Here is a 24,293-nt window from a genome sequence, read left to right as displayed (position 1 = left end):
AGTGTTCGCCAAATTGTCACGGACTTAGCTGGTTTTGCCTAAGTCGTGCGGCACCCTTGCGTGTCCGTCCGCAAAGGTCAGCCTCCCCGAAGCCTCCCATTGTCCCTTAGGACCACCAAAAGAGAGAACGGGTTAGAGAGAACACCTCAATCGGGATCCACAATCAAACATCTCCGAAAAACACTTTATAGACAATGCAAATTACAAACAGACTTTACAAGCTCTGAACAGTGGCACAACAAAGGGTAAAATGATCCATTACAGACCGAAAATCTCTCGCACATATCCACATGACACAACCTTTATTTACAAGCCTAAAGAGGCCACCAACCCAACTAAAACGGGACTATTAAGCCTTCGGCCGCCCTCTACATGCTGTACAAGGCATGAACATGCCAAAAGACACGGACATACATAAGCATTACATCAAACACCCTGTTTCAAAGTTTGTCCGTGACATTCTCCCCCACTTATTCCTTCGACGTCCTCGTTGAAGCCTTTGTCAACACTGCAACTCCTCGCCTTTGCTGAGTTTTCAATCTTCTACTCCAGCTACAATGCGCCTCTTGGCTCCCAGCTGCTCTCCGCTGCTGTTTTTGAGTAGTCGAACCTTTGATCCGCCATGCTGCTGCAACTCACCAATGACTCTGACTCTGGTGTGGGGTTGGCTGAGTTGTGTTGATCATTACTGATTCCTGCAGATCCCCCAGATGAAGGAAAAGACCATCCTTACTGCGCCAGTCTCTCAAATTCCTCATGCTGCTTGAACTGGGTGGATGCTTGTTGGAGCTTTAACGAGTATCATCTCGCAAACTTCTGAAGTTTTGGGTCCTTCCTCCACAAAATTTGCTCATTGACTCTTTTTTCACTTAGTTGTCATATCCAAGTAGGTTCGCATCACTTCCGCTTTCGATTGGCATTTCGTTGGGAAATGAAGCGGACAATCTACTCTCAGTAGCACTGATCACCGTTGGTGAGGATTTAACAACTATTGTCTTCCATTATCTTTGAAGGGTCTTTGAACATATGCAGAGCTCCTCTGCTGGATAGATAAGAGAATTGGGGTACTCGGTTTCGCCTATTCTCTTAAGAGTTGAGAAGGCAAAGGTTACTTGACTTCACCCGCCTCCTCGAGGTTGTACTTCATGCATCGAGCTGGTTACTGGCCTTCGCCTGCTCTTTGCTCACACTTCTAAAGCACATGAAGTGTTTGCACTCCTTGCGTTGAGTTAGCTACTGTGATTCACCTTCTCAATGCCATCGAACTTCTGGAATGCAGGAAGTTGCACATGAAGTGTTTGCACTCCTTGCGTTGAGTTAGCTACTGTGATTCACCTTCTCAATGCCATCGAACTTCTGGAATGCAGGAAGTTTTCACCCCAACTTGGAGTAGTTCTCTCATAGGTTTGGTCGCCTCTGGGATTGTACCGTCTTCTCCATCAACCCTGCCGCCTACTCCTCTGAGTAGCAAAGGTACAGCACAGCGTACTGCTTGCTTCGTTCCTTGGTTATGCACTCTTGCATGACCCGAAGTCCTTCACTTTCGGCTATCTTGATGAGAAGCACATTGACACCGGTCTTACGAAGTTCTTCGGCCTCTGCCCTTCAACCTTGTCTCGGTACTTGGAGATTGCCTCTGCATTCTCCACCTCCTCGGCCCCTTTCACGACCAAGCGCTCTCCCTGCATGAGAGCAAGGGATCAATGACTTTCACGGAAGTCCCGCCTCTGCGGTACCATGGTGCTGCCATGCCCATGGCCCTACTATCCGTCGCCTCGCATCTGCATCCCTTTTCTTCACGATCAGTAGATATGTCTCTGTGGCACTCCTCTGAGTCCACCTCCATTCTAACTGATGCTTAATTTTGGGTAGCTAAGTCCCTCTGGACTCGTCGTCGCTTCCTCGCCCCTTTCGACCCCCCTGCTTTAACACCTCTGTGTTCTCCAAGCAGTCTATTTGGTCGATGGAGAGACAGACTGCAACTCCCATGCATGGCCTCTGCCATCACATTGTAGGGTTTGCACCAATTCTGTTCTCCTTAGCTTCCTTGGTAGCAACGTCCGCTTACTCGGCCTTGTCCTCTGACTTGCCGGGCTCCCTTGAGCGAATATGAGCTCTGGAGCAGTCCAACTCTCCAACTGCTTCGATCATACCTCTGCATAATCAAGTTCCTCCCATAGAACTCACTGGTACTTGCATTCAAACTTTTCCATTGGTGGAACCCAGCCCCCCATATGCTGATGACCAAGGTTTTCATCCGATGCAAAATTCGATGCACGCCCGAAAGACCCGCCTCTACGGTACCATGGCCTTCACTCCTTAAATCCATAGCCCTTCTTACCGTCGTGTTGTTCACCGAAGTGGAGCTTCCAGTAGCCCCCGATCATACCTCCATATGATCAAGTCCCTCTCGGGACTAAGTCGTGTGTATCGCATTGCTACGAATTGTTCCACCACGATCCGCTGCACCATGTCGCCTCCTGGTGACATCTCCATTGCATTCTGATCCTTGTGGAATAAACTCGAATTGTGAACCCTCCATGTGTGGCCTCTGCCAATACATTGCAGGGTCTCCTCCACCTTCGATTTTGTTCGCTCCTTTGGCAATCGACCTTCATCCACCCACTCTTGGGTCACACCTAGATGAAGCACTGCTCTAGGACAGTCCGTCGCCTAGTAGCTCCCGAAGTCCACTGACTTCCCTATAATTTGTGCACCATTGTCTGGATCCTGGGCCTCTGCCCCTACCAGCACAATCTCCGCTGCGCACCGCTTCCTTTATAGCAACTCGAATGGCAACACTGTGGCATATTCTTCAAGAGTACCCGCCTCTGCGTCCTCTTGCCCCGTGCTAAGGCCTTTTGTACCCAACTTCGCCTCTACAAATTGAGTCACCTTAGTTCCTCCATCAAATGCTTCTCCGAGATAAGGTGCATGTGCCCCGAAGCTCTCTTCGTCTTTGGCACCACGCAAGATGAGTCTGCTCCGTCAGAATGAAGGACCCATGGAACAACATGATCCTACTCTTGCCTCTGCAAGAGTTCATGTCCTTGACCTCTGTCTAAGGAAAGCACTGTGCCTCTGCTCCACGTTCCAACTTCTATGCTGGCTCTCTTCATGCGGCTTGAGTACTTCGCCAAGTTACACCCAAGTTGCTCCGCTCCTCGTTTTTGCATTAAGTCGATGGTGGCCCTCGTGCCCACCATTCCACGGGTCAGCCCTCCCTTGAGTCCGATCTCCACATCGACTCCAAGTGTGCCTTCATTTAAGTTGCTTTGGGTCGCTCCCCCACTTGATCTCACAATGCATCCACCAATGCATTCTCTCAAGCGAGATCATGCGATGACTCCTCGCCGCTTGCTCAGTCCATCGAGCTTCGTGGAGTTGTTGTTTATTGAGGTACTCCTCCTCAACATGTGAGGTCCATCCCACATGATTCTCCCTCTGGAGAGCCGAGATTTATCTCTCCTGGATAACTATCCCGTTGGAGCAACATCTCTCTTCGTTTCGGAGACCACCATCCCCTTGGACTACTTCGATCTGCTAAACAAACTATGCATTGTTCTGCCTCCTGCAAACGCACTTGCTAGATTGCGACTCCCCGTTAATACAGTCCCCGCTGCACCCCTCAAGGCCTAGCAACATGCTGAACTCGTTGCACACTTCAGCCTCCTACGGACGTATCCTTCACATGCCAAAGAGAAAGTTTCAATGCTCCATGGCACCGAGTTTCGGTTGCCTTGGGATGGCTGCAAACTCTCCATCGTCCGCATACAAGCCCATGTATGAGTACCGAATTCCTTGAGTTAGCAATTCCCCTCACCTCTGTGAGCTTTGCACAACTCTTTCGATCGCTAAACAACTCATTCCACCTTGCATGGTCTCATTCTTGCCAAGCGCCTCGCTTACCTAGAGCACCATCAAGTATAGTTGTCAACGTTGAGCCGTAGCTCAAACTCAGCCATCTGAACCTTTGTGCACTCCGCATTCTTCCAAGCTTGCCTGTTCTCGTGGTGCCTCTTGCGCGAAGGGTTGGCCATTCCTCTGAATGCCAATCTCGGATGCCTGCTCCTTTGAGCGACTCCTTTTCCCTACATCTCCATGCCCGTTTTCCCACCAAACGGTCGCGCGTGTGCTGACTGCCCTCAACGCAGCCCCGCTAGGTCCCCCACGTTTGCATGTTAAGTGTTTCTATGAGTGCTTGTCCCGCTCTGATACCATCTGTCACGGACTTAGCTAGTTTTGCCTAAGTCGTGCGGCACCCTTGCGTGTCCGTCCGCAAAGGTCAGCCTCCCCGAAGCCTCCCATAGTCCCTTAGGACCACCAAAAGAGAGGACGGGTTAGAGAGAACGCCTCAATCGGGATCCACAAGCAAACATCTCCGAAAAACACTTCATAGACAATGCAAATTACAAACAGACTTTACAATCTCTGAACAGTGGCACAACAAAGGGTAAAATGATCCATTACAGACCGAAAATCTCTCGCACGTGTCCACATGACACAACCTTTATTTACAAGCCTAAAGAGGCCACCAACCCAACTAAAATGGGACTATTAAGCCTTCGGCCGCCCCTCTACATGCTGTACAAGGCATGAACATGCCAAAAGACACGGACATACATAAGCATTACATCAAACACCCTGTTTCAAAGTTTGTCCGTGACAAAATGTCAAAAGCCGTTTCGCACCTAGAAATCCGATTGAACTCATTTTTGTCTAAAGTGCAAAATAAGGCATTCATAGCCTTTGCGTTTAAAGAAAAATACTTTTTCTCCAAATCCGACCATTCGTTCATCGGTTTGGAGGGAAGTTGAAAACCGTTTTCAACGATATTCCATAAATCCAAATACATAGAAATCAAGAAAACTCTCATTCGAGTTTTCCAATAAGTGTAGTCCAATCCGTTAAACAACGGTGGACGAACAACCGATAAGCCCTCTTGAAAGCCATGAAGAGCCATTTCTCTCGGGTGTAAATCTGAAATGAGAAATACTGGGCTCTGATACCAATTGTTAGGATCAAGAGCACTAAGAGGGGGGGGGGGGTGAACTAGTGCAGCGGAAAACTTTCGACGATTAAAAAAGTGTTCGTACGATAAAAACGATTTCGGTAGAAAAGTCGATTCGTAAATCTATTTAACTTGTAATCAAGCGAGATGTAGTTAAAGGAAATCTATACAGGCAGTTTGTAGTTATGATGAAAGTTAAAATGTAAGCGCAAACTGAAATATGATGTTCGTATGATAAAACTGATTTACGTCTAAACGCCGATTCAGAAAATGCAGAGCTTGAAACACGATCGAATATGCGCAGAAGGCAGTAAGCTTTTGAGGAGGTTTGCAGTAAAGATAAGATGCTCAAAATAAATATAAACCGAGATTTAGAGTGGTTCGGTCAATCTTGACCTACTCCACTTTTGGCTTCCTCCACCGACGAGGTCACCGACGTCAACTAGAGGCCTTCCTTCAATAGGCGAAGGCCAACCACCCTTTTACAGTTTCACTCCTTTTGACGGGCTTAGGAGACAACCCTTACAGAATTTCCTTTCCTCTCTTAACAGATTAGAACTTGGAAGAAAAGAGGAAGAAGAACTTTCAACTCATACAACACTTTTGAGCTCTAAAAATCACAAAGTAAAATCAGAATTTCGGTGGTTTTTGGGTGCCCTTTCAGTGCTGAAAGGGTGGGGTATTTATAGGCCCTAACCCAGTTTGAATTTGGAGCTCAAAACTGTCAATTCTCGGAATTTCGGGATCTGGCGGTTGCACTGCCTGACTGAGTCGGTTGCACCGCTTGGCATAGCTCGAAGACTGAGCCTCTAGGCGGTGACACCTCCTATCAGGGCTCGAAGACCGAGCTCAGGCAGTGCCACTGCCTGACTGAGGCAGTTGCACCGCTCAGCCAAAGCTCGGAGACCGAGCCCAAGCGGTGCCACCTCCTATCAGGGGCGGTTGCATGTTTGGACTCTAGCTTGGAGAGTCCTAATTGAGAGGGACATTCATGTAAAACTGTTAGGACTCTAGCTAGGAGAGTCCTAATTGAGAGGGACATCTATGTAAAACTGTTAGGACTCTAGCTAGGAGAGTCCTAATAGAGAGGGACATTCTGTTAGGAGGTGTTTTCTTAGAGAAGAATTAGGAGTTGTAAGGGAATAGGAGTCTTGACTAGGAGTCCTATTAGGAGTTGGTTAGAAGTAAGAGTCTTAAGTAGGAGTCCTATTAGGAGTTAGGGTTTAGAAGCCCTATAAATAGCCATGTATTCCTTCTTTTTTGAAAAGCAATAGATGAATCTTTTCTGCAGCCTTTGAGCAGCAACTTGGAGGGAGGAACCCCTATAGAGTTCCAAGGAGGCCGATCCCCTAAAGAGATCAACCCCAAGTTTAGAATCTGCAAGGGTTCTAACACCTAGTATCAGAGCAGCGTTCTTGGTGTCTCGCTGCCCTTTCATAGCCATCCATCAACCCTCCACAACCATCCAAAGCAATTCCCACAATTGCTTAAAAGATCGTCACCGAATTCCGTCATCATCTCCACCACCACGGATCATCCTTTGATCTCCCCGTGAATTGCAACAGGTTCTGGTTTCCTACCTTACTGCTGCTGCAATTTAGTTATCCTTATTCGAAAATCCAAAAAAAAAAAAATCGTTCCTATATTGCTGCATAAACTTTTCGTCACAAAGTTTTCATCTCTACGACGAAAGATACATTGCAGAATTCCAACCGCATAGCACCATCTATTTGATCTTGCTACTATGCTTTTTCTATCCAAATTTCTACGAAATTTTTATGACATCTTTGACACTTCTTAACAGTGGATTTCCCTTTGGTTTCATCAAAAAATTCTCAATATAAACTACTGATCTTTTATGTCCAATCTGCTGCACTTGAATTGCAGAATTCAAGCCGCATAGCACCATCTGTTTGATCTTGCTACTATGCTTTTTCAATCCAAATTTCTACGAAATTTTTATGACATCTTTGACACTTCTTAACAGTAGATTTTCCTTTGGTTTCATCGAAAAATTCTCAATATAAACTACTGATCTTTTATGTCCAATCTGCTGCACTTGAAAATCTATGCTGCAGAAAATTTCAGCTGCATATCGTTGCCTTAACCCATCTATTTGTAATCTTTTTTGAATGAAATTTCTTATACACTTCATAGATCATCTTGGCTTCCATCTAAAATTGATCTATTAAGAAATTCATCTCTAAAAACGATTTTATGTTGCTGCAAATTTTCATCGTATCCCGCTGAAATTTTTCGACGATAATTCTGCAATTGCAACTTGCACCAATTTCCTTGCTGTTATACTGCCGAAATTTTCTTGATTAAATTAGATATCCTTGCTGTCATATAAACTGTGATTTTTCTATCAATTCCCTCCTCAATTCTCTTAAGTTTTTGGTGAAAATTACGTCGAGAAACCGTTGTTTCTTCGACGACAATTCTACTCTTACAAGACAGCACATACTTGCTGCAACTTCCACGGATTTCTGTCAAACCTTTGCTACCATCTACCACAGATCCAAAACTTTCAACCACAGCCCTAAAACTCTACTAAACCACACCCTCAAACGGCACCCAAAGCTGCCACAAAACAAGCCTAAATCGTAGCCTACATCCACCAATCCACCAACCCTTTTGACCATCACTTCTCTCAACCTATACATGCCTTTAACCTAACAACAAAAGAGAGATCTTAACATCATAGATTTGGAGGCATATATTATGGCATCTAAGGAGGTAATCAATGCTAAATTCGAAGCCTTGGAGGCGCGAATGGAGGATAAGATTCGGATGCTCTTTACCGAACTCAGATTGGGCCGACCACTAAGCCCGAAGAAATCACATCAAGGAGAGAGCTTTGCCCAATCACACCAACCCTAAAGATATGACTCCCAAAGATATGACTTCTATGACCAACCCCAACTATCCATGCATGAGAGTGGACTTCCCTAGATGGGAAGAAGGAGACCCGATTGGTTGGATCTCGCGCGCGGAGCGATATTTTCGGTACCACAAAACTGCTGATGTATCTATGGTGAAAATTGCAGCTATACATCTTGAAGGGGATGCTATACAGTGGTTTGACTGGTTTGAACATACTTATGGAGTCCTTTCATGGCGACAATTCAAAGAAGGACTGCTGATTCGCTTCAGACCAACCGATTACGAGAATATTGACGAACAACTAGCAAAGATCCAACAAACCTCCACCATTCAGGAGTACCAAACCAGGTTTGAAAGGTTATCTAATCAAACTCATGATTGGTCTCAAAAACAGCTATTGAGGACCTTCATTGAGGGCTTGAAGCCGGAGATCCGAGGAGAAGTTAAAGCGCGACAACTGTATACGCTTATGGCAGCCATCTCTTTCGCACGACATCAAGAGGAGCAATTGAACCATGAAGCTCGGAGGACTAAGGTCTCTCCTCAACCAGTAATATTGAAGCCCTTAGCCCCCCCTACTATCGACCAAGTCCCTACACTAAAGAGGTTAACAAGAGAAGAGCTTCGGGAGCGATATGCGAAGGGGTTATGTTGGCATTGTGACGAGCCGTGGAGCCGTGAGCATCGCTGTAGTAAAGGGGGACTTCTTATGATTGAACTGATAGAAGAAGAGGTCATTGAACATCTAAAAGAGAGCCTTGAAAATGAAGAAGAAGATGTAGAAGAAGAGCCACAACCGACCGAAGTTACGGTACATACACTAGCTAGCTACTCAAACCCGCAAACGATGAAAATTGGAGGCCTTCTCAAACAACAACCAATCACTGTTCTCATCGACACGGGCAGTACTACTAACTTCCTAAATAGTAAGCTTGCTGTGCGGATATCATTACCTATCGAGAATCACTGTAGGTTTGATATTAAGGTCACCGACGGACGGATTTTGAATTGTGATCATAGGCGCTTGCAGGAGAAACTATTGCTGCAGGACCAAGAGATAATTGCATATTTCTTCCTTCTCCCTCTTAATAATCATGAGGCCATGCTCAGAATTAAATGGTTGACGACATTAGGTGATATTTCTTGAAATTTTATGAAACTAATTATGAAATTTTACAGTAAGGAGAAATAAGTGACATTGCACGGGAAACGTGGGGGCGACATAACAACGATTTGCACACAACAAATGGAGAATGTTTTGCATAAAGCATGCAGCGGCTTTTTGGTACAACTTGAGTAGCAAACTAAGAGAGAGCCAACAGAATTTGAAGATCCAAATCTACTTCCTTTGCTTGCTGAATTTTCAAATATATTTGACGAACCGCGCAACCTACCTCTTACCCGTCGGCATAATCATTGTATAATGATTCTTCCAGGCAAATCTTCAGCAAATGCTCAGCCATATCAGTATCCACATCTCCAGAAGGATGAAATAGAAAGGATTATAAAAGAGATGCTCGAAACAGGAGTTATTCGGCCAAGTTGCAACCTCTACTCTTCGCCGGTGCTACTTGTACGCAAGAAGGATGGAACAAGGCGAATATGTGTTGATTACCGAGCTCTCAATGGCATAATCATCAAGGACAAATACTTTATTCCAATAGTAGATGAATTGCTAGATGAAAGGGAGCACAAATCTTTACAAAGCTGGACCTTTGATCCGGGTATCATCAAATACGAGCATGCGAAGAAGACATATGGAAAACCACCTTTTGAACACACAACAACCACGAATTTTTGCTTTCTTCAACAAAAGGTGGAATATCTTGGGCATATCATATCAGAGGAAGGTGTGGCAGTGGACCCCTTCAAAATTGGAGCAATGCAAAACTGGCTGACCTCTAGAAACATAAAATTGCTACATGGCTTTCTGGGTTTAACAGGCTACTACCGCAAGTTCGTGAAAAACTATGGAAAGATCAGTGCACCACTTACTTCCTTACTGAAAAAAGATGTCCTCCAATGGTTGGACAGAGCCTCCACGGCCTTCGACAAACTTAAGGCAGCCATGACGACAACGCCGGTGCTAACACTACCAGATTTCAACCGACCCTTCATTATTGAGGCCGACACATCTGGAGTCAGAATTAGAGTCATTCTCATGCAAGATGGTCGAACACTTGCATACACTAGCAAGGCATTATCTCCCTCCTATCAAAATAAGTCAACATATGATAAGGAGATGCTCGCCATTGTGCGCGCAGCAACGCGGTGGAGACCCTACTTGATTGGTCGACGATTTCAAATTAAAACCGACCAAAAAAGCCTTAAGTACACTTTGCAGCGAAAGATATCATCCCCTGAGCAGCAAAAATGGGTAACAAAACTTCTTGGATTTGATTATGAAATAACTTACAAAAGGTGGAAAGAGAATATTGTTGCAGATGCGCTTTCGCAGCTACTTGAGCAAGCTGAATTTTCGATCGTTTTACTTCCAACCAGCGACTTCCCTAAGGATATTAAGATGGAATGGCAGGAAGATTCGGAGACCAGTAAGATACAAAAAAAATTAGAGGAAGCACCAAACTCCGTGGCTCATTACAATCGGGACTCAAAAGAATTATGCTATAAGGGACACATTATGCTTGTGACAAATTCTACTTGCATCTTCAAGAGCAGATTTTGGACAAAGTTATTCCATATGCAGGGTACTAAATTGAAAAGGAGTACGACATATCACTCACAAACCAACAGCCAGACGGAAGTTTTAAATAGGTGCTTGGAGACAGCCCAAAGCTACCCACCAAATAGGACTACCCAAAGAGAACTCTAGACCTAGCCAAGTGCCATTATTGATCGACAGATCGTGACTCGACGACGACGACCCACTAATGAAGTGCTAATACAGTGGGCAAACCTACCAATAGAAGATGCCACTTGGGAGAACTATGACGACTTGAAGATCAAATTCCCAGAATTCAAGAATCATCAGCCTCGAGGACAAGGCTGATTTGAAGAGGGCGGGTCTGTTAGGACTCTAGCTTGGAGAGTCCTAATTGAGAGGGACATTCATGTAAAACTGTTAGGACTCTAGCTAGGAGAGTCCTAATTGAGAGGGACATCCATGTAAAACTGTTAGGACTCTAGCTAGGAGAGTCCTAATTGAGAGGGACATTCTGTTAGGAGGTGTTTTCTTAGAGAAGAATTAGGAGTTGTAAGGGAATAGGAGTCTTGACTAGGAGTCCTATTAGGAGTTGGTTAGAAGTAAGAGTCTTAAGTAGGAGTCCTATTAGGAGTTAGGGTTTAGAAACCCTATAAATAGCCATGTATTCCTTCTCTTTTGAAAAGCAATAGATGAATCTTTTCTGCAGCCTTTGAGCAGCAACTTGGAGGGAGGAACCCCTATAGAGTTCCAAGGAGGCCGATCCCCTAAAGAGATCAACCCCAAGTTTAGAATCTCCAAGGGTTCAAACATTGCACCACCCAGTCTCGCTCGGAGACTAAGCCTAAGCGGTGCCACCGCCTAGCTGGGGTGGTTCAACAGCTTGGCAGAAATCAGGGTCCGAATGGGTTGATCCATTCGGCCCAATTTGGGTTTTTTAGGGGCCCAATTGCCCCAAGATTAAGTTAATGGGATCACCTCCCATTTCCAATTTTATCATTGTGCTAACTACGATATTTCCTAAGACATTTTCTGCAACTTGCTCCAGTGCGTCAATCGCTTCTTCCAGCGAGCTTCCGGCGAACTTTCGTCGATCATCTGATGAACCCTCGGTGATGCTCCTGCGGACTTCTGGCAAACTCCTGGACTTGCGATGATCCACTTGGCGAGTTCCAATGAGCTTCTTTGGCAAGCTCATGGTCTTCTCGGATTTGTTCCGGTAGAACCTCCGACGACTGTCCGAACTTCCGTCGAACTCTCAAACTCCCAACGCGATCATTGCCTTGATTCTGGCGTAACTCCTACTGCATGTCTTTCTTCCATCGTAGTTAATCCTGCACACTTAAAACAAAACTTCGATTGAGATAATTAATCCTAAGCAATTAACTAAGTTGTCCGGCATGTCATTGGTCCCTCGACGCTTCGTCCGATTCTTCGGCGCATCATCCTCTCCCGCAGCCTATTGCCCAATCGGCTAGTTGACTCCGTAACTCCGATATCCTTGGCACAAGACCCGCTCTTCTTGGCCCGATGCCCGAGTCCACGGCCCGAAGCCTTCTATCGATACGTCGACCGATCCACCGGCCCGTCGTCCAATCTTTTGACATGTTCCTCCGGCACAACGTGATTTTTCTGGCTTAATTATCTCATCCTGATCGAAGCATCCTGCGTCACTCAAAACGCAGATTAAATCATAAACATATATCAAGTAGTTTCATCATCAAAATATGAGATTCAATAAGTACCACCAAAGCCTTTATTTGTGGTCCCATTATAGTGGTAGTACTGCCCAATGCTGACGGTAGTACTGCTAGTACCTTGAAAATTCAGGGATTTAAATTTTTGGCTTCATTCTTGAAGCCTTTTGGGGACTATAAATACTCCACTTATGCTTGCTTGATGGAGAATAAATTCTTGGGTACAAAAGTGTTATAAACTATCTTTTTTAGATGTATTTGAGTCTCTTCCTTCTTGAGTTTAGAGGTGATTTCAAGTTGTCGGAGGTGAAAGACCTTGTAAAAGAGAGAGTGTAAAGGTTTTCTCCTAAGCCTATTAAAAGGAGAAAAGCTATTACAAGGGTAGTTGATCTTCACCCATTAGAAAGAAGATCAATAGTGAAAGTCGGTGGCTTTAAGGGGCGAAGAATCATGGGTGGACAAAGGTCAGGAAAACCGAACCACTATAAATCGGTTTGCATCTCTTTTCTTGCCTTTGTTTTGTTATTGCTTACTGATTTACTTCACTCGCTACCTTTACTCACACTTTTGATTAAACACATTTTTGATATGGATTTATTGATCTAAACTTAAAATCGTATAAAATTGCTATATTATTATTTCACCCCCCACCCCCTCTCCTCATTGTGTCATTACTATCCTAATAGTAAAAACATAATTAGTCTTACATCTCATGACAACTTAATTACTTGAAACTCCTAGTTGCTGATGTCTAGATTGTCTACTCTTGCCCTTCTTTGAAGGTCAATAATATAACCTCCATGTGCAGTTGGTGCAATACTAAAAAGCTACTTTTAGTCCTTTACCTATTGCAATTCATTATCTAATTTTTTTACCATCAGAACTTGATTAAATACTTTAGCATATGTTAGTAAAATTAATGTAATAATGAAGTTTTTAATTAGTAGACAAATTCTTCTCTCAAAGTGATGAGCTCTTTGATGTTCATTAAAGACAATATATAGAGAGAACTGAACCAACTTAGTAAAATAATGATCATACTCCATCACAATCCCACTTCCCTAGTGGATGCTAAAGAACTCCTATTGTTTCTAGAAGTAGATTGAATCAGGGAAAAAAACTATTCATATAATTCATTTTTAAATTGCTCTGAAGTCACTACATTGTCTCTTGCATCCAACATCCTCTTTTTTTAGGTCCAATAAGTATTTGTCTTTTCTTTCAAAATGAAAGAAGCGAAGGACACCTTCTGATTTTCTCTACATTCAATAACTTCAAATATTTTGTCCACTTGATGGATCCAATATTTAACAAATATTAGATCTAGCTTGCCCTTAAAAACAAATGATTCCAAACTCTCAATTGGAATCTAGTCTAGTGCTACTAGGAGATTGTTTGAAAAATAAAAAAATAAAAAAAAAAATTTTAGCAATACTAGGTAGGAACCTTTATAATTTGATTGTAAAATAAATATATATTCAAAGTCAATCATTTCACTAGCGTATATCAAATAACTGAAGAAGCACTCCAACAACAGATAAAGAGACTTTATCCTATAAGATGAGTTTATATTCTCCCGACAATAGATAGAGACAAACCTATATCACACTCCCAACAACACATGGTGTAATTTCCCTCGCTCGTCAAAGTGATGACTTGTTTTTCCCAAGAGTGCATGAGGAATCTAGTCATTACATCTAATAGCCCATTAATCCCCAAAGAGAATCGACCTACCTACCCTTGATAGAAAAACAAAATCATCTCATACTGATAATATATATATCGGGATGAAATAATACAATGAAACATCTTAATTTGTCTTTCGAATATCATTATTCTCAAATAATATCAATTAGTAGTCAATTGACTTAAACTTAACTCAATCAATAAAATTGAACTCGATTTAACTAGAACCTAATTGAATTAATCTTTAATCCTCATTTAATCAATTTGGAACCATCATAGATTAGTATAATTTAAGCTAGATTAAAATATAATAAATAGTAATTGATTAAAAAGATGAAATTACATAAGAAATAAAATAATATTTTTAATAACCTATTATTTAAATCTTATTAAAATTAAGTATTACAAATAGCATCATGCATGCAAGATATTAATTAATAAAAATTAATGGGTGAGGGACATCACTCCATTCGCTATTTATAGTATGATATAGGTTTGTCTACATCCGCACTTAGGAGAATATAAATTATTTCCGAAGGATAAAATTTCTCTATCTATTGTTATAGGAGTGTTCCTTCGAGTATTTGATATACACTAGTAGGATGATTAACTTTTGGATATGTATTTGTCTTACAATTGACTTATATATATGTTCCTATTCAACATCGTTGAAATTTTTTGGTTTTATTTTTTATTTTCAAAATAGGCTCTTATTAGCACTAAATTGGATTCCAATAAAAAGTGACTTTCATCTACTAATGGGTTAGAGCTAGTTGAATTTTATTTTTGAGTTGACATCACTATATTTCTCGAGTATTATTTTTTACTTATATTTTAATTAATAAATAAATTATAATAAATATTTATAATTTATTTATATTAATTATAATAAAATAAATTATAATTAATTAAGTGATGTTTATTTACTTACTCTTGATGCACTCATATATTATAATCTTATGAAACAAAAAGGATATGACAAGTCAAGCCTTTACCTCCATCTTCCCTCACTGTGTGTCTTCTTTCCGGTATCGATCTTCAGATTTTTTATTTCTTTGTGCTGAACAATTTGCTATTCTTGAATCGATCTCGAAGTTTCATTTTTTTGGTCTATTCTTGAAATGATTCAGTGGCGCAAGGGCGAAGAATGTAGGTGTGGCCATCAATTAAGCAACATCTTGATTCATTTGATCACTTCAATTGTGATATTGAGATAATCAACTAATGACATCATCATCTACCGGTACTAACATAGATTTTATCGTAAGCAAGACATGAACAAACTCCTCGAACCCTAGTTTATTTTGAAACATTACCCTAAAACTATTAAAACTAAGGATAGCAATGGGTCTTCAAAATCTCTATGACCCACATAAGCATTATCATATATTTTTATTGGGTTTGAAATAGTTTTAGATAGAAAAAGAGACTAATCAGATTTAATTCACGTATGAGAAACTAATCAATTCATCAGTTGAACTATTTTACTCTAAAATCAACATGGTTTTATTTTATTTGATTGCATGTAATTAAAAAGAATCCTCTTCTTACAATATTACTAATAATTATACCACTCGAAAAAAAAAAAATTTTTTGGAAGAGGAGCTTCACATCAAAGCTATAACTAACGGAAAGGCGTAAGGGCAACAAAGTCACCCCAGCATATTGGTGAAGGCTAAAGCAATAGTGCACATCTGCGTCAAGTCGGAGTCCTCCTTGGTCAAGGGCGAGGGGACCTTCAGCTCCTTGAAACCGTCCTCGCAGGTGTCGGGCGCGTCCACAGCGGCGCTAAGATAGGTCTTGGCGTCGACCAGGCGACCCTCCTTGATGGCCGGGATGGACGTGTTGAGGTCGGAGAACAGGTCCTCGTAGACGCTCCCGCAAGACTCCAAGCCCTGCTTCGTCTTTGGATCACTCGTTCTGGCTAGCAAACTCTTGACCTTAGCGCTGGCGCTGGTGGTTTTGTCCTTCGCCAAGGTAGCCGCGATCACCGTCAGCGACTTCTGGTCCGCCGACCCGCTCCCCGGGTACGGGAGGAGCTCCGCCACGCAGAAGTCATAGTTGATATTGGGGCTGCTATTCGCCGCGTCCCTGCACGCCTTCTCAACCGATGCCTCCACCCCGGGGAGGAGGTGGTGGTGGAGGAGGAGGACTGCCACCGCCAGGAGAATACAGATGGTGGACGGCCTCATCGATCTGCTACTATCGATAGCTTGGTTAGGTTATGCGTGCTCGCAAGGAGACGAAGTTGATATCAATATATATACTTATTGAGGCGGATAAATATTACCGAATTCTAGAGCCATTATTAGGCAAGAAATAAAGAATTCAACTATGGAATTTTTTTTTATAGAAAGAAACAATTTTAAATATTTAGTATCGATTATTCCTTATTAGTGTTCATAAGGATTATAAACAATTCTAAACATTTATAATTTGATTTTATATGTGGAATAATTATTTTTTAATTTGTATTAGACGTGGAAATCTGGGTTTTACTATTGATATTTAAGTTAGATTAAATTATTTTAGTACATGGGTCAATGAGATGCATGGCTGGGAAAGCAAGTGAAGGCTGAAAGTTCCATGTATGAATGCAGATTCTCTTACGTCGGAGGCCTCGATACATCGAATGAGATTCGGATAAAATATTAGGTTAACTGTATTTTTTTTTTTTGGGAAAATATTACATCGAATGAGATTCGGATAAGCATGTCAATGAGATGCAGTAGCATTGGGTATTGTTGGCAGGTAGATCTTGTCGCGTCCTTTAAATTGTCCCTTTCCACATATTTTCATAATAAAACTACTCATTCATTAGGATATGCGAGCAATGACTCGACACCAAATCGATAGCAGAAAAAGAAAATAATGAATGCATATCAATTTGCTCTAACGCCACTCTAAAACATGATCAATGGGATGAATGAAAAATCATCATGTATCCAAATTATAAATGATTATAAAGGAACAAAACAAGAACAGAAAGAATCAACTAGCTTTGCTTTTTAGAATAATGCTTACTAACATTTCGTCCTAGGATATTCTCTAAGACACGACTAAAGAGAATCAGATAAGAAAAATGAAAATTTGCATGTAAGAATAAGTAGTAGTTTAAGGATAATTATGAGCTCTTTTATAGGTGGAAAACTTTATCTACGTGGAAATGCTTAAGAAACCAAGAATTCCAAATTCCCTACGTCATATTCTACAAGAAAAATATATGTTATGACGAATGAATTTACTAAATATATGTGCAACGCAAAGAAATTTAAACAGAATAGTAATCCAAAGAAAATGACAAGGTGATCAGTCTCTTTCTTTTCTTCACGTGATAGTAAGCTCAGAAGAATTCCTTTAAACTCTGAAATCATCGTTTGTCATGCATCTAATTCGAAAGTTCAGGTAATGTGTTCAAGCTGCTACCAACCAAATGTTCTAACAAATCTCCTCTCATCTTTTGGTGAACTTAGATGCATTATCTACCTATCAGCCTGGGCAAGCTTATTTGCTTCTCATACCATTTATAATTTACCGATGTGGATTCTAACATACCAAGAGTGTAGAGCCTTCTTAAAAAAATCTTATTACAAAGTAACTTGGCTTCGTATAATGTTTGTTAAAGTATTCTAGATCTCCTTTATTGTTGTCTTTTCTACTATAATGTTTGCTAAAGTATTCTAGATCTACTTTATTGTCGTCTTTTCTATGATGTTAGAACTTTATCCGCCAATATTATGTGTAAGTTGGTGATTACAGTGCCATTCATTTCTAACATTTTATTATATGTAAAATCTTTGGGTCTATCTCCAATTTGCTAGTCAAAGGTGTTTTGCAAGCCAATTATGTGAGTGATGACACTTATGACATGATACATACTCTTTTTTCTTATTATGTATTTAATATTTTTTACTTTATATTGTCTATTATATATATTGTGATGTCCATGGATCTATGCAATGAAACTCGGATCGTGATGAGATCATGATAATGAGACCAATTCGCCCTTAAACACAGATCATAAATAATCCCGGTCATAGGTCACTCGAGAGGGACATCGAGATGACCGGATAGATTAGTATATTGTATACCCATCCATATAATAGAGGTGGCTAGTCTCATAGTTACTCGTATGAGGACACTAGGGGTATCCCGTAGGTGCTTATTAAAGAATGAGTTCACTGATTGATCTACTCACGGAATGCTAGATTGTTGATGATACCTCATTATCAAACAGCGATTATATCATCCCAATGGTGTATCTGGTCCTTAGACTTGAGACACCATGTATAAGTATTATACTCTTTGATACCGAACTTATAGACTTGAAATTTTCAAATCTAGCATAACCAATCATCGGGAGTGGTAGTCAACCTTACGAGGGCTATTGAGTATCGAAAGAGGATTATCCACTCTCAATGTCATGAAAAGAATATCTCATGTGTTTTTGCTTAGGCAAATCCCTAGCTAGGGTTATTTATTTTGAGAGAGAAAGAGTTCTTTGAGAATTTGATTAGAGCGAGACTCGAGTATATTTTGTATGAGCTTGATAGCATCATGCCCGGTAAATAAGCTTTGGGATATTAGATAGATGAGAGACTATAAATATACAATAACTAAGGACAAACAAGTCCAATGGAGTAGATTCCCCTATATCATCTAGAGACTACAGCATAATGGCCTAGTACGTCCGTAGTCGATGAGTTGAGTGAATTATTATAGAGATAATAATTCACTAATCTAGAAAGAGTTCTGACATGTATGACTCACGACTAGCTTGATATTAGGCTTAGAGAATCACACACATATGGTTGGTGCTACCACGAGTAGAGGTTAAGATATGAGATATCCGTTGGAGCCCTTATTTTATTAGATATCCAATAAGCCCCTGAATTATTGGATCCCATGGATAAGATCTAATAAGATCCAATGAGAGATTATTGGATAAAGCGCCACTAATCTAAGAGACTTAGGTAGTTAGATGGAGATCTAGTACCCAATAGGGCAGGATTCATTAGGGTTAAGTTGATAGGGGGCCTCTATAAATAAGAGGGAACCAAAAGGCCCTAGGCTAGAACCCCTTTTGGCTGTCACTTCCTATTCTCCTCTACCCTTCGCCTCCTCAGCCAGCAACCCCTATTTGGGGTTATAGACAACAAGAAGGATTGACCCCTTCTTGATTGCGTGGTATGCGTAGCGAGGAGATTTGGACAGTGATTTAAGGAGCATCTTTGTAGCCTCTACTGTGTGGATCACCATTAGAAAGGATGACACTTGACCTCTTTTATCCTCTCCCATGGATCTACAGGATTTCAAGGTTATACAATCTCCCTAGGGGACACATCCCTTAACACGTGTGGTTTTCTGGTTTCGCGAGTTTTGCGGACCAATCTTTACACAATGATGAAACCTTTTTATGAAAATCTAAGATTTTTCTTTCTATTCTTCTACTATATATATAATGTCACCGCAAGATTTTCCAATAGTAGTATCAGAGTCAGGTTGTTCGTGCGAAAGATTAGTTTTTGAACTATATGTGTTGGGTTTTAGAAAGGCTTTTGACATCAAAATTGTTGATGCAAAAAGCAAGAAAGTGTATTAACTATTGCTGAACTCACAAATTGGCCAAAGGCTTCTTGTAGCCCTATAGTAGGATACCTACGGACAGGGGTTGCAGGCGGTTGGCGACAATCTACCTATAGGCAAGCCACTTGCATGCAAGGGCGACGCCCGCTGGCAGGCCGCTTGCATGCAGAGGTGGCCGCCCTTGTGCAAGGCGGTGGCCTACATGCAAGATAGCAACCGCTTGAAAGGTGATGGCTGAACTACCACGCTACCACAAGGGCGGCACCTACGGGCATAGCTCCCGCAAGTGAGCCTCTTATGGGTAGAGCGACTATCGATGGGGTGGCAATGATCGCAACGTAGGAGGGTAGGTTTTTAAACAAAAGATAATTTTACCCCTCTCGATTTTTAAAATTTTGAGGTTTGTCCTTTCTATCCAAATTACATAAACACCATTCACAAATAAAAAAATCCTTGTATATCCTTAATTTAAAAAAAATATTAGTTAATTAAAAGATTTAATTAACTATTATTATTTATCTAGTAGTCTATAATGATATGTACATATGTTGTATGATGTGAACAGATGATCATCGACCATATGATATGATGTATGTGTGTGATGTGATTATTATTATTATTATTATTATTATTATTCTTGAGGCCTACGTGTTAGGTAATCTTGGAGGTGACATCACATGCATCGCGGAAGAACATAAAACAAAATCCTTGATAAGATCCTAAAGTTTTATCCTAAAAAAAATGAAAGAAATGATAGAAAAGGGGATGAAATGGTAAGGCTCTGATATCAAATAATAAGACCCTAAAGTCTTATCCTAAAAGAAATGAAAGAAATGATAGAAAAGGGGATGAAATGGTAAGGCTCTGATATCAATTGATAAGACCCTAAAGTCTTATCCTAAAAGAAATGAAAGAAATGATAGAAAAGGGGATGAAATGGTAAGGCTCTAATACCAAATGATAAAACCCTAAAGTCTTATCGTCGCTCTGATACCAAATAATAAGACCCTAAGGTCTTATTGTAGAAGAAAGGGGAGAAAAGAGAATGATAATGATCGCTTCGAGGGGATCGGCCTCCTAGAGTTTGTCCATAGAGTGGAATAACATTTCATTGATTGATTGATTGCTTTCAAAAGAAAGGGTTACATCACTATTTATAGAGTTCCACCTAGAGTCCACCAAGACTTGGACTCTTAATAATAAATAAATATTAAATAACCTCAACTTGACTTTAACTGAACTAAACAAACTTAATAAACAACTAAACTAAATAGACTCAATAAACATTATTCAAAAGCTCAGAAAAAGGGTCCTAACAATTCCTCCCTCTTCAAATCAGCCTTGTCCTCAAGGCTAAGTAGCATTAATCTCGGGGAGCTTATCTTTTAGGACTTCAGTCATAGGCTATCTGCAACGTATCACAACCCGTTGATCAAGTAAGTATGGTCTCCACTTTTTGACAATGTAAGCAACAGGTCGATCTTTTAGTGTAGTAATCATTGCAAGAAACTCCTGGCCTTTGCTATCGTAAGTTAAAATTCGTCCATCAGCGATCTTTACTTCGAATATATCACAGCTTTCAATGTGGTGGGCTAATTGGGCTGCAACTTTTTTGTCCAAAAAATTATTAGTGCTATTTGTATCAATCAAAATAGTGACAAGTTGATGTTTCAAAGTTCCTCTGATTTTCATAGTTTATGGGTTAGTGTAGCTAGCCAATGCATGCACTATATGTGTGATGGCTTCAATATCTTCGTTAGTTTTCACACCTTCATGATCGGAGTCCAACTCTTTTGCTTCTAATTCCTCTCCAATTGGCTTAATCATCAAAAGTTGCCCTTGTTTACATTGGTGCTCCATACTCCACTTTTCATCATAGTACAAACCCTTTGCTGATCTTTCATTGAGTTCTTCTTGGGTTAGTCTTTGGGTGTCAAGGCTTTGGTTGGGAATAGATGGGGCTGGTGGCTTACTGATCATCTGGTTGTTGTCTCTTCTATTTCCATGATTTTCCTTGTTGATTTTTTTCTCATGTAGATGTACGAATGAGATCGCAGCTATCATAGTGCGGGGTTGACGAGCCTTAACTTCACACCGGATCTCTGGAATAAGACCTTTAATAAATGTATCCAAAAGTTGTCATTCAAACCTACTATGATATTCCAATACTATGATATTCCAATACTGTAAAAGTTTGATAAATTTTTACGAGCTGTCCATCCACCTTCATGTATGAGTAGATTGTGTCACAATCTTGGGGCCCTTTTCCAGTATTTTCATATTTGTGTAATGTAGAACTTGAGCTCCCATCTTGTTGAAATTTACTAAGGCTCCCTAGTAAATCCTTTTTGAAATTATTAAGTATTTCTTGCAACCGGTTCTCAATTCTAATTTCCAATACTTTCATTTGTACTTTCACTGAGTTATCAGTGGCCATTTCGTAAGACTGCAAATCTATAATCTCAACTCTTGTTTCTGGTGTCAAGACTAAGGCATAAATCACTACGCTACTCGGTGCTGTTGTTGTGATGCAATCGATGGTAGCACTATTGGAATGAAGGGTTGCTGCGAGGATGCGGGGATGTAGCTGCGTTTGCTGCGTGGGAGGCAACGATGCTTGCTATGGTCACTACGTGGAGGGATCGCTACTATTGAGGGCTGGGAGGCGGTGATGGTGGTGCGGCTAGGGGTAGCGTCGCCAAGGGCCTGTTGCTGTGGTGGTTACGACGGAACAGATGGAAGGCAGCGTTGCTCTGTCTCTACTGCACTATGGAAGGAGGCGTTGATGACGCCGAAGGATCACGTGCGGTTGAGGACACGACGGTGTCATTAAAGCGGCCGAGGTTGAGAAGAGGAGTCAGTGCGTGCGTTGCCGAGGTTGAAGTGACCGCACAAGAGCTTGCTGCGTGTGCTGTTGGAGGGCGACTGCAGTGGCATCACCGAGGTTGAGGCTACAATGGAAAATAGGAATCAACAGTGGCAGGCTAGGCGACGAGCGGCGCCGTCACTAGCTGGGCAGCAGTGGCGATGGTGGTGGCAACCGATGTTCGTAGCAGCAAGAGTACCGGCGACTGCTTCATAGCAGCAAGAGGATTACCCTGTTTCGGTCAGCAAGGGGGAGTTGCGGCGGTCGTTCTCGCCCGATCCAGGGGGAGCGGCGGTTGGGAGGCAAGCGGCGATCGCAGCACGGTGGCTGGCAGCGGTGGTGGGTTGGCTGGAAGGCGATGGCACTCAAGCCACAGCTGCAATCGACGAGGGGCTGCGGCAATAGAGGAAGCTCTATTTCTGCAACCGTTGCAACGAGGGGCTGCGGCAACCGGCGACTACGGCTGCGACCCGGTGGGGGGCTTGGTTAGGGTTGCAGTTGGGAGGCGGGCGGCGGTGATGGAGCAGTCGAGAAGCAATAGCGGCGGTGGGGAAGAAGTTGCCTTGCAGTGGCGATTGAGAAGAGGAGCGGGGCTACGGCAGGATGAGACATTGGCAACGTCGTCTCCTAGCAGCGGTGGTGACTCGAGTGGGAGGCGACGGCCACGGTGGACTCTGGCTGGAAGCGGGGCAGGGTCGGTCGCTGGCCGGAGAGCAGCGATGGCCGACCGTGGGTTGGCCGAAAGCAAGGGAAGCAGGGGTGCATGGCTGCGGCTTCTTCTTCTTCTCTCTCTTCTTTCTCTTCTTTCTTTCTTTCTTTCTTTCTTTCTTTCTTCCCTTTTTTTTTCTTTTGAGATGATGAACTGCAACAAGAATGCTGAGGATCGCTGCTTTGATAACAATTGATAAGACCCTAAAGTTTTATCCTAAAAGAACTGAAAGAAATGATAGAAAAGGGGATGAAATGGTAAGGCTCTGATACCAAATGATAAGACCCTAAGGTCTTATCCTAAAAGAAATGAAAGACATGATAGAAAAGGGGATGAAATGGTAAGGCTCTAATATCAATTGATAAGACCCTAAAGTCTTATCCTAAAAGAAATGAAAGAAATGATAGAAAAGGGGATGAAATGGTAAGGTTCTGATACCAAATGATAAGACCCTAAAGTCTTATCATCGCTCTGATACCAAATGATAAGACCCTAAGGTCTTATCATGGAAGAAAGGGGAGAAAAGGGAATGATAATGATCGCTTCGAGGGGATTGACCTCCTTGATCGCTTTGAGGGGATCGACCCTCCTTGATCACTTCGAGGGGATCGGCCCTCCTTGATCACTTCGAGGGGATCAGCCTTCTATGGTTTGTCCACATAGTGGAATAACATTTCATTGATTGATTGATTGCTTTCAAAAGAAAGGGCTACATTACTATTTATAGAGTTCCACCTAGAGTCCACTAGGACTTGGACTCTTAATAATAAATAAATATTAAATAACTTCAACTTAATTGTAACTGAACTAAACAGACTCAATAAACAACTGAACTAAATGGACTCAATAAACATTATTCAAAAGCTCAGAAAAAGATTCCTAAAAATCCTCAATTTTTCAAAAATATGTTCGTCGTCATGTGAAAATTAGTACGTAAAAATCCACGAAACTTAAAACTGCCTATATGATAGATTGTGTTACCTAGGGAGATTGTATATCCCTGAATCCCTATAGATCTCCAGGAGAGGGTGAAGGAGGTCAAGCACCCTCTTCTCTAACTGTGATCCATATAGCAAGGTTGCGACGATGCTCCTCAAATCTTCAAACATGCTTTTAGGAGGAGAAGAGGGAGGAGAATAGGAGAGGCAACCAAAAAGCTCTAGCCCATGAACCACTGATTTCCTTTGATT

At 41.8% G+C, this 24,293-nt stretch overlaps 1 protein-coding gene across 1 annotated transcript; it reads right to left on the bottom strand.

Annotated features, from left to right (window-relative positions):
* Positions 1-15,594: 15,594 nt before the first annotated feature.
* LOC135636229 (putative invertase inhibitor) lies at positions 15,595-16,134 on the bottom strand. The gene has a single exon (XM_065147867.1). It carries the CDS (start codon positions 16,132-16,134, stop codon positions 15,595-15,597), a length of 540 nt encoding a protein of 179 aa, XP_065003939.1.
* Positions 16,135-24,293: the final 8,159 nt, after the last annotated feature.

The sequence above is a fragment of the Musa acuminata genome, chromosome BXJ1-3, assembly GCF_036884655.1.
Source record: "Musa acuminata AAA Group cultivar baxijiao chromosome BXJ1-3, Cavendish_Baxijiao_AAA, whole genome shotgun sequence".
NCBI lineage: Eukaryota > Viridiplantae > Streptophyta > Magnoliopsida > Zingiberales > Musaceae > Musa > Musa acuminata.
This window is presented reverse-complemented; position numbering and strand designations above follow the sequence as displayed.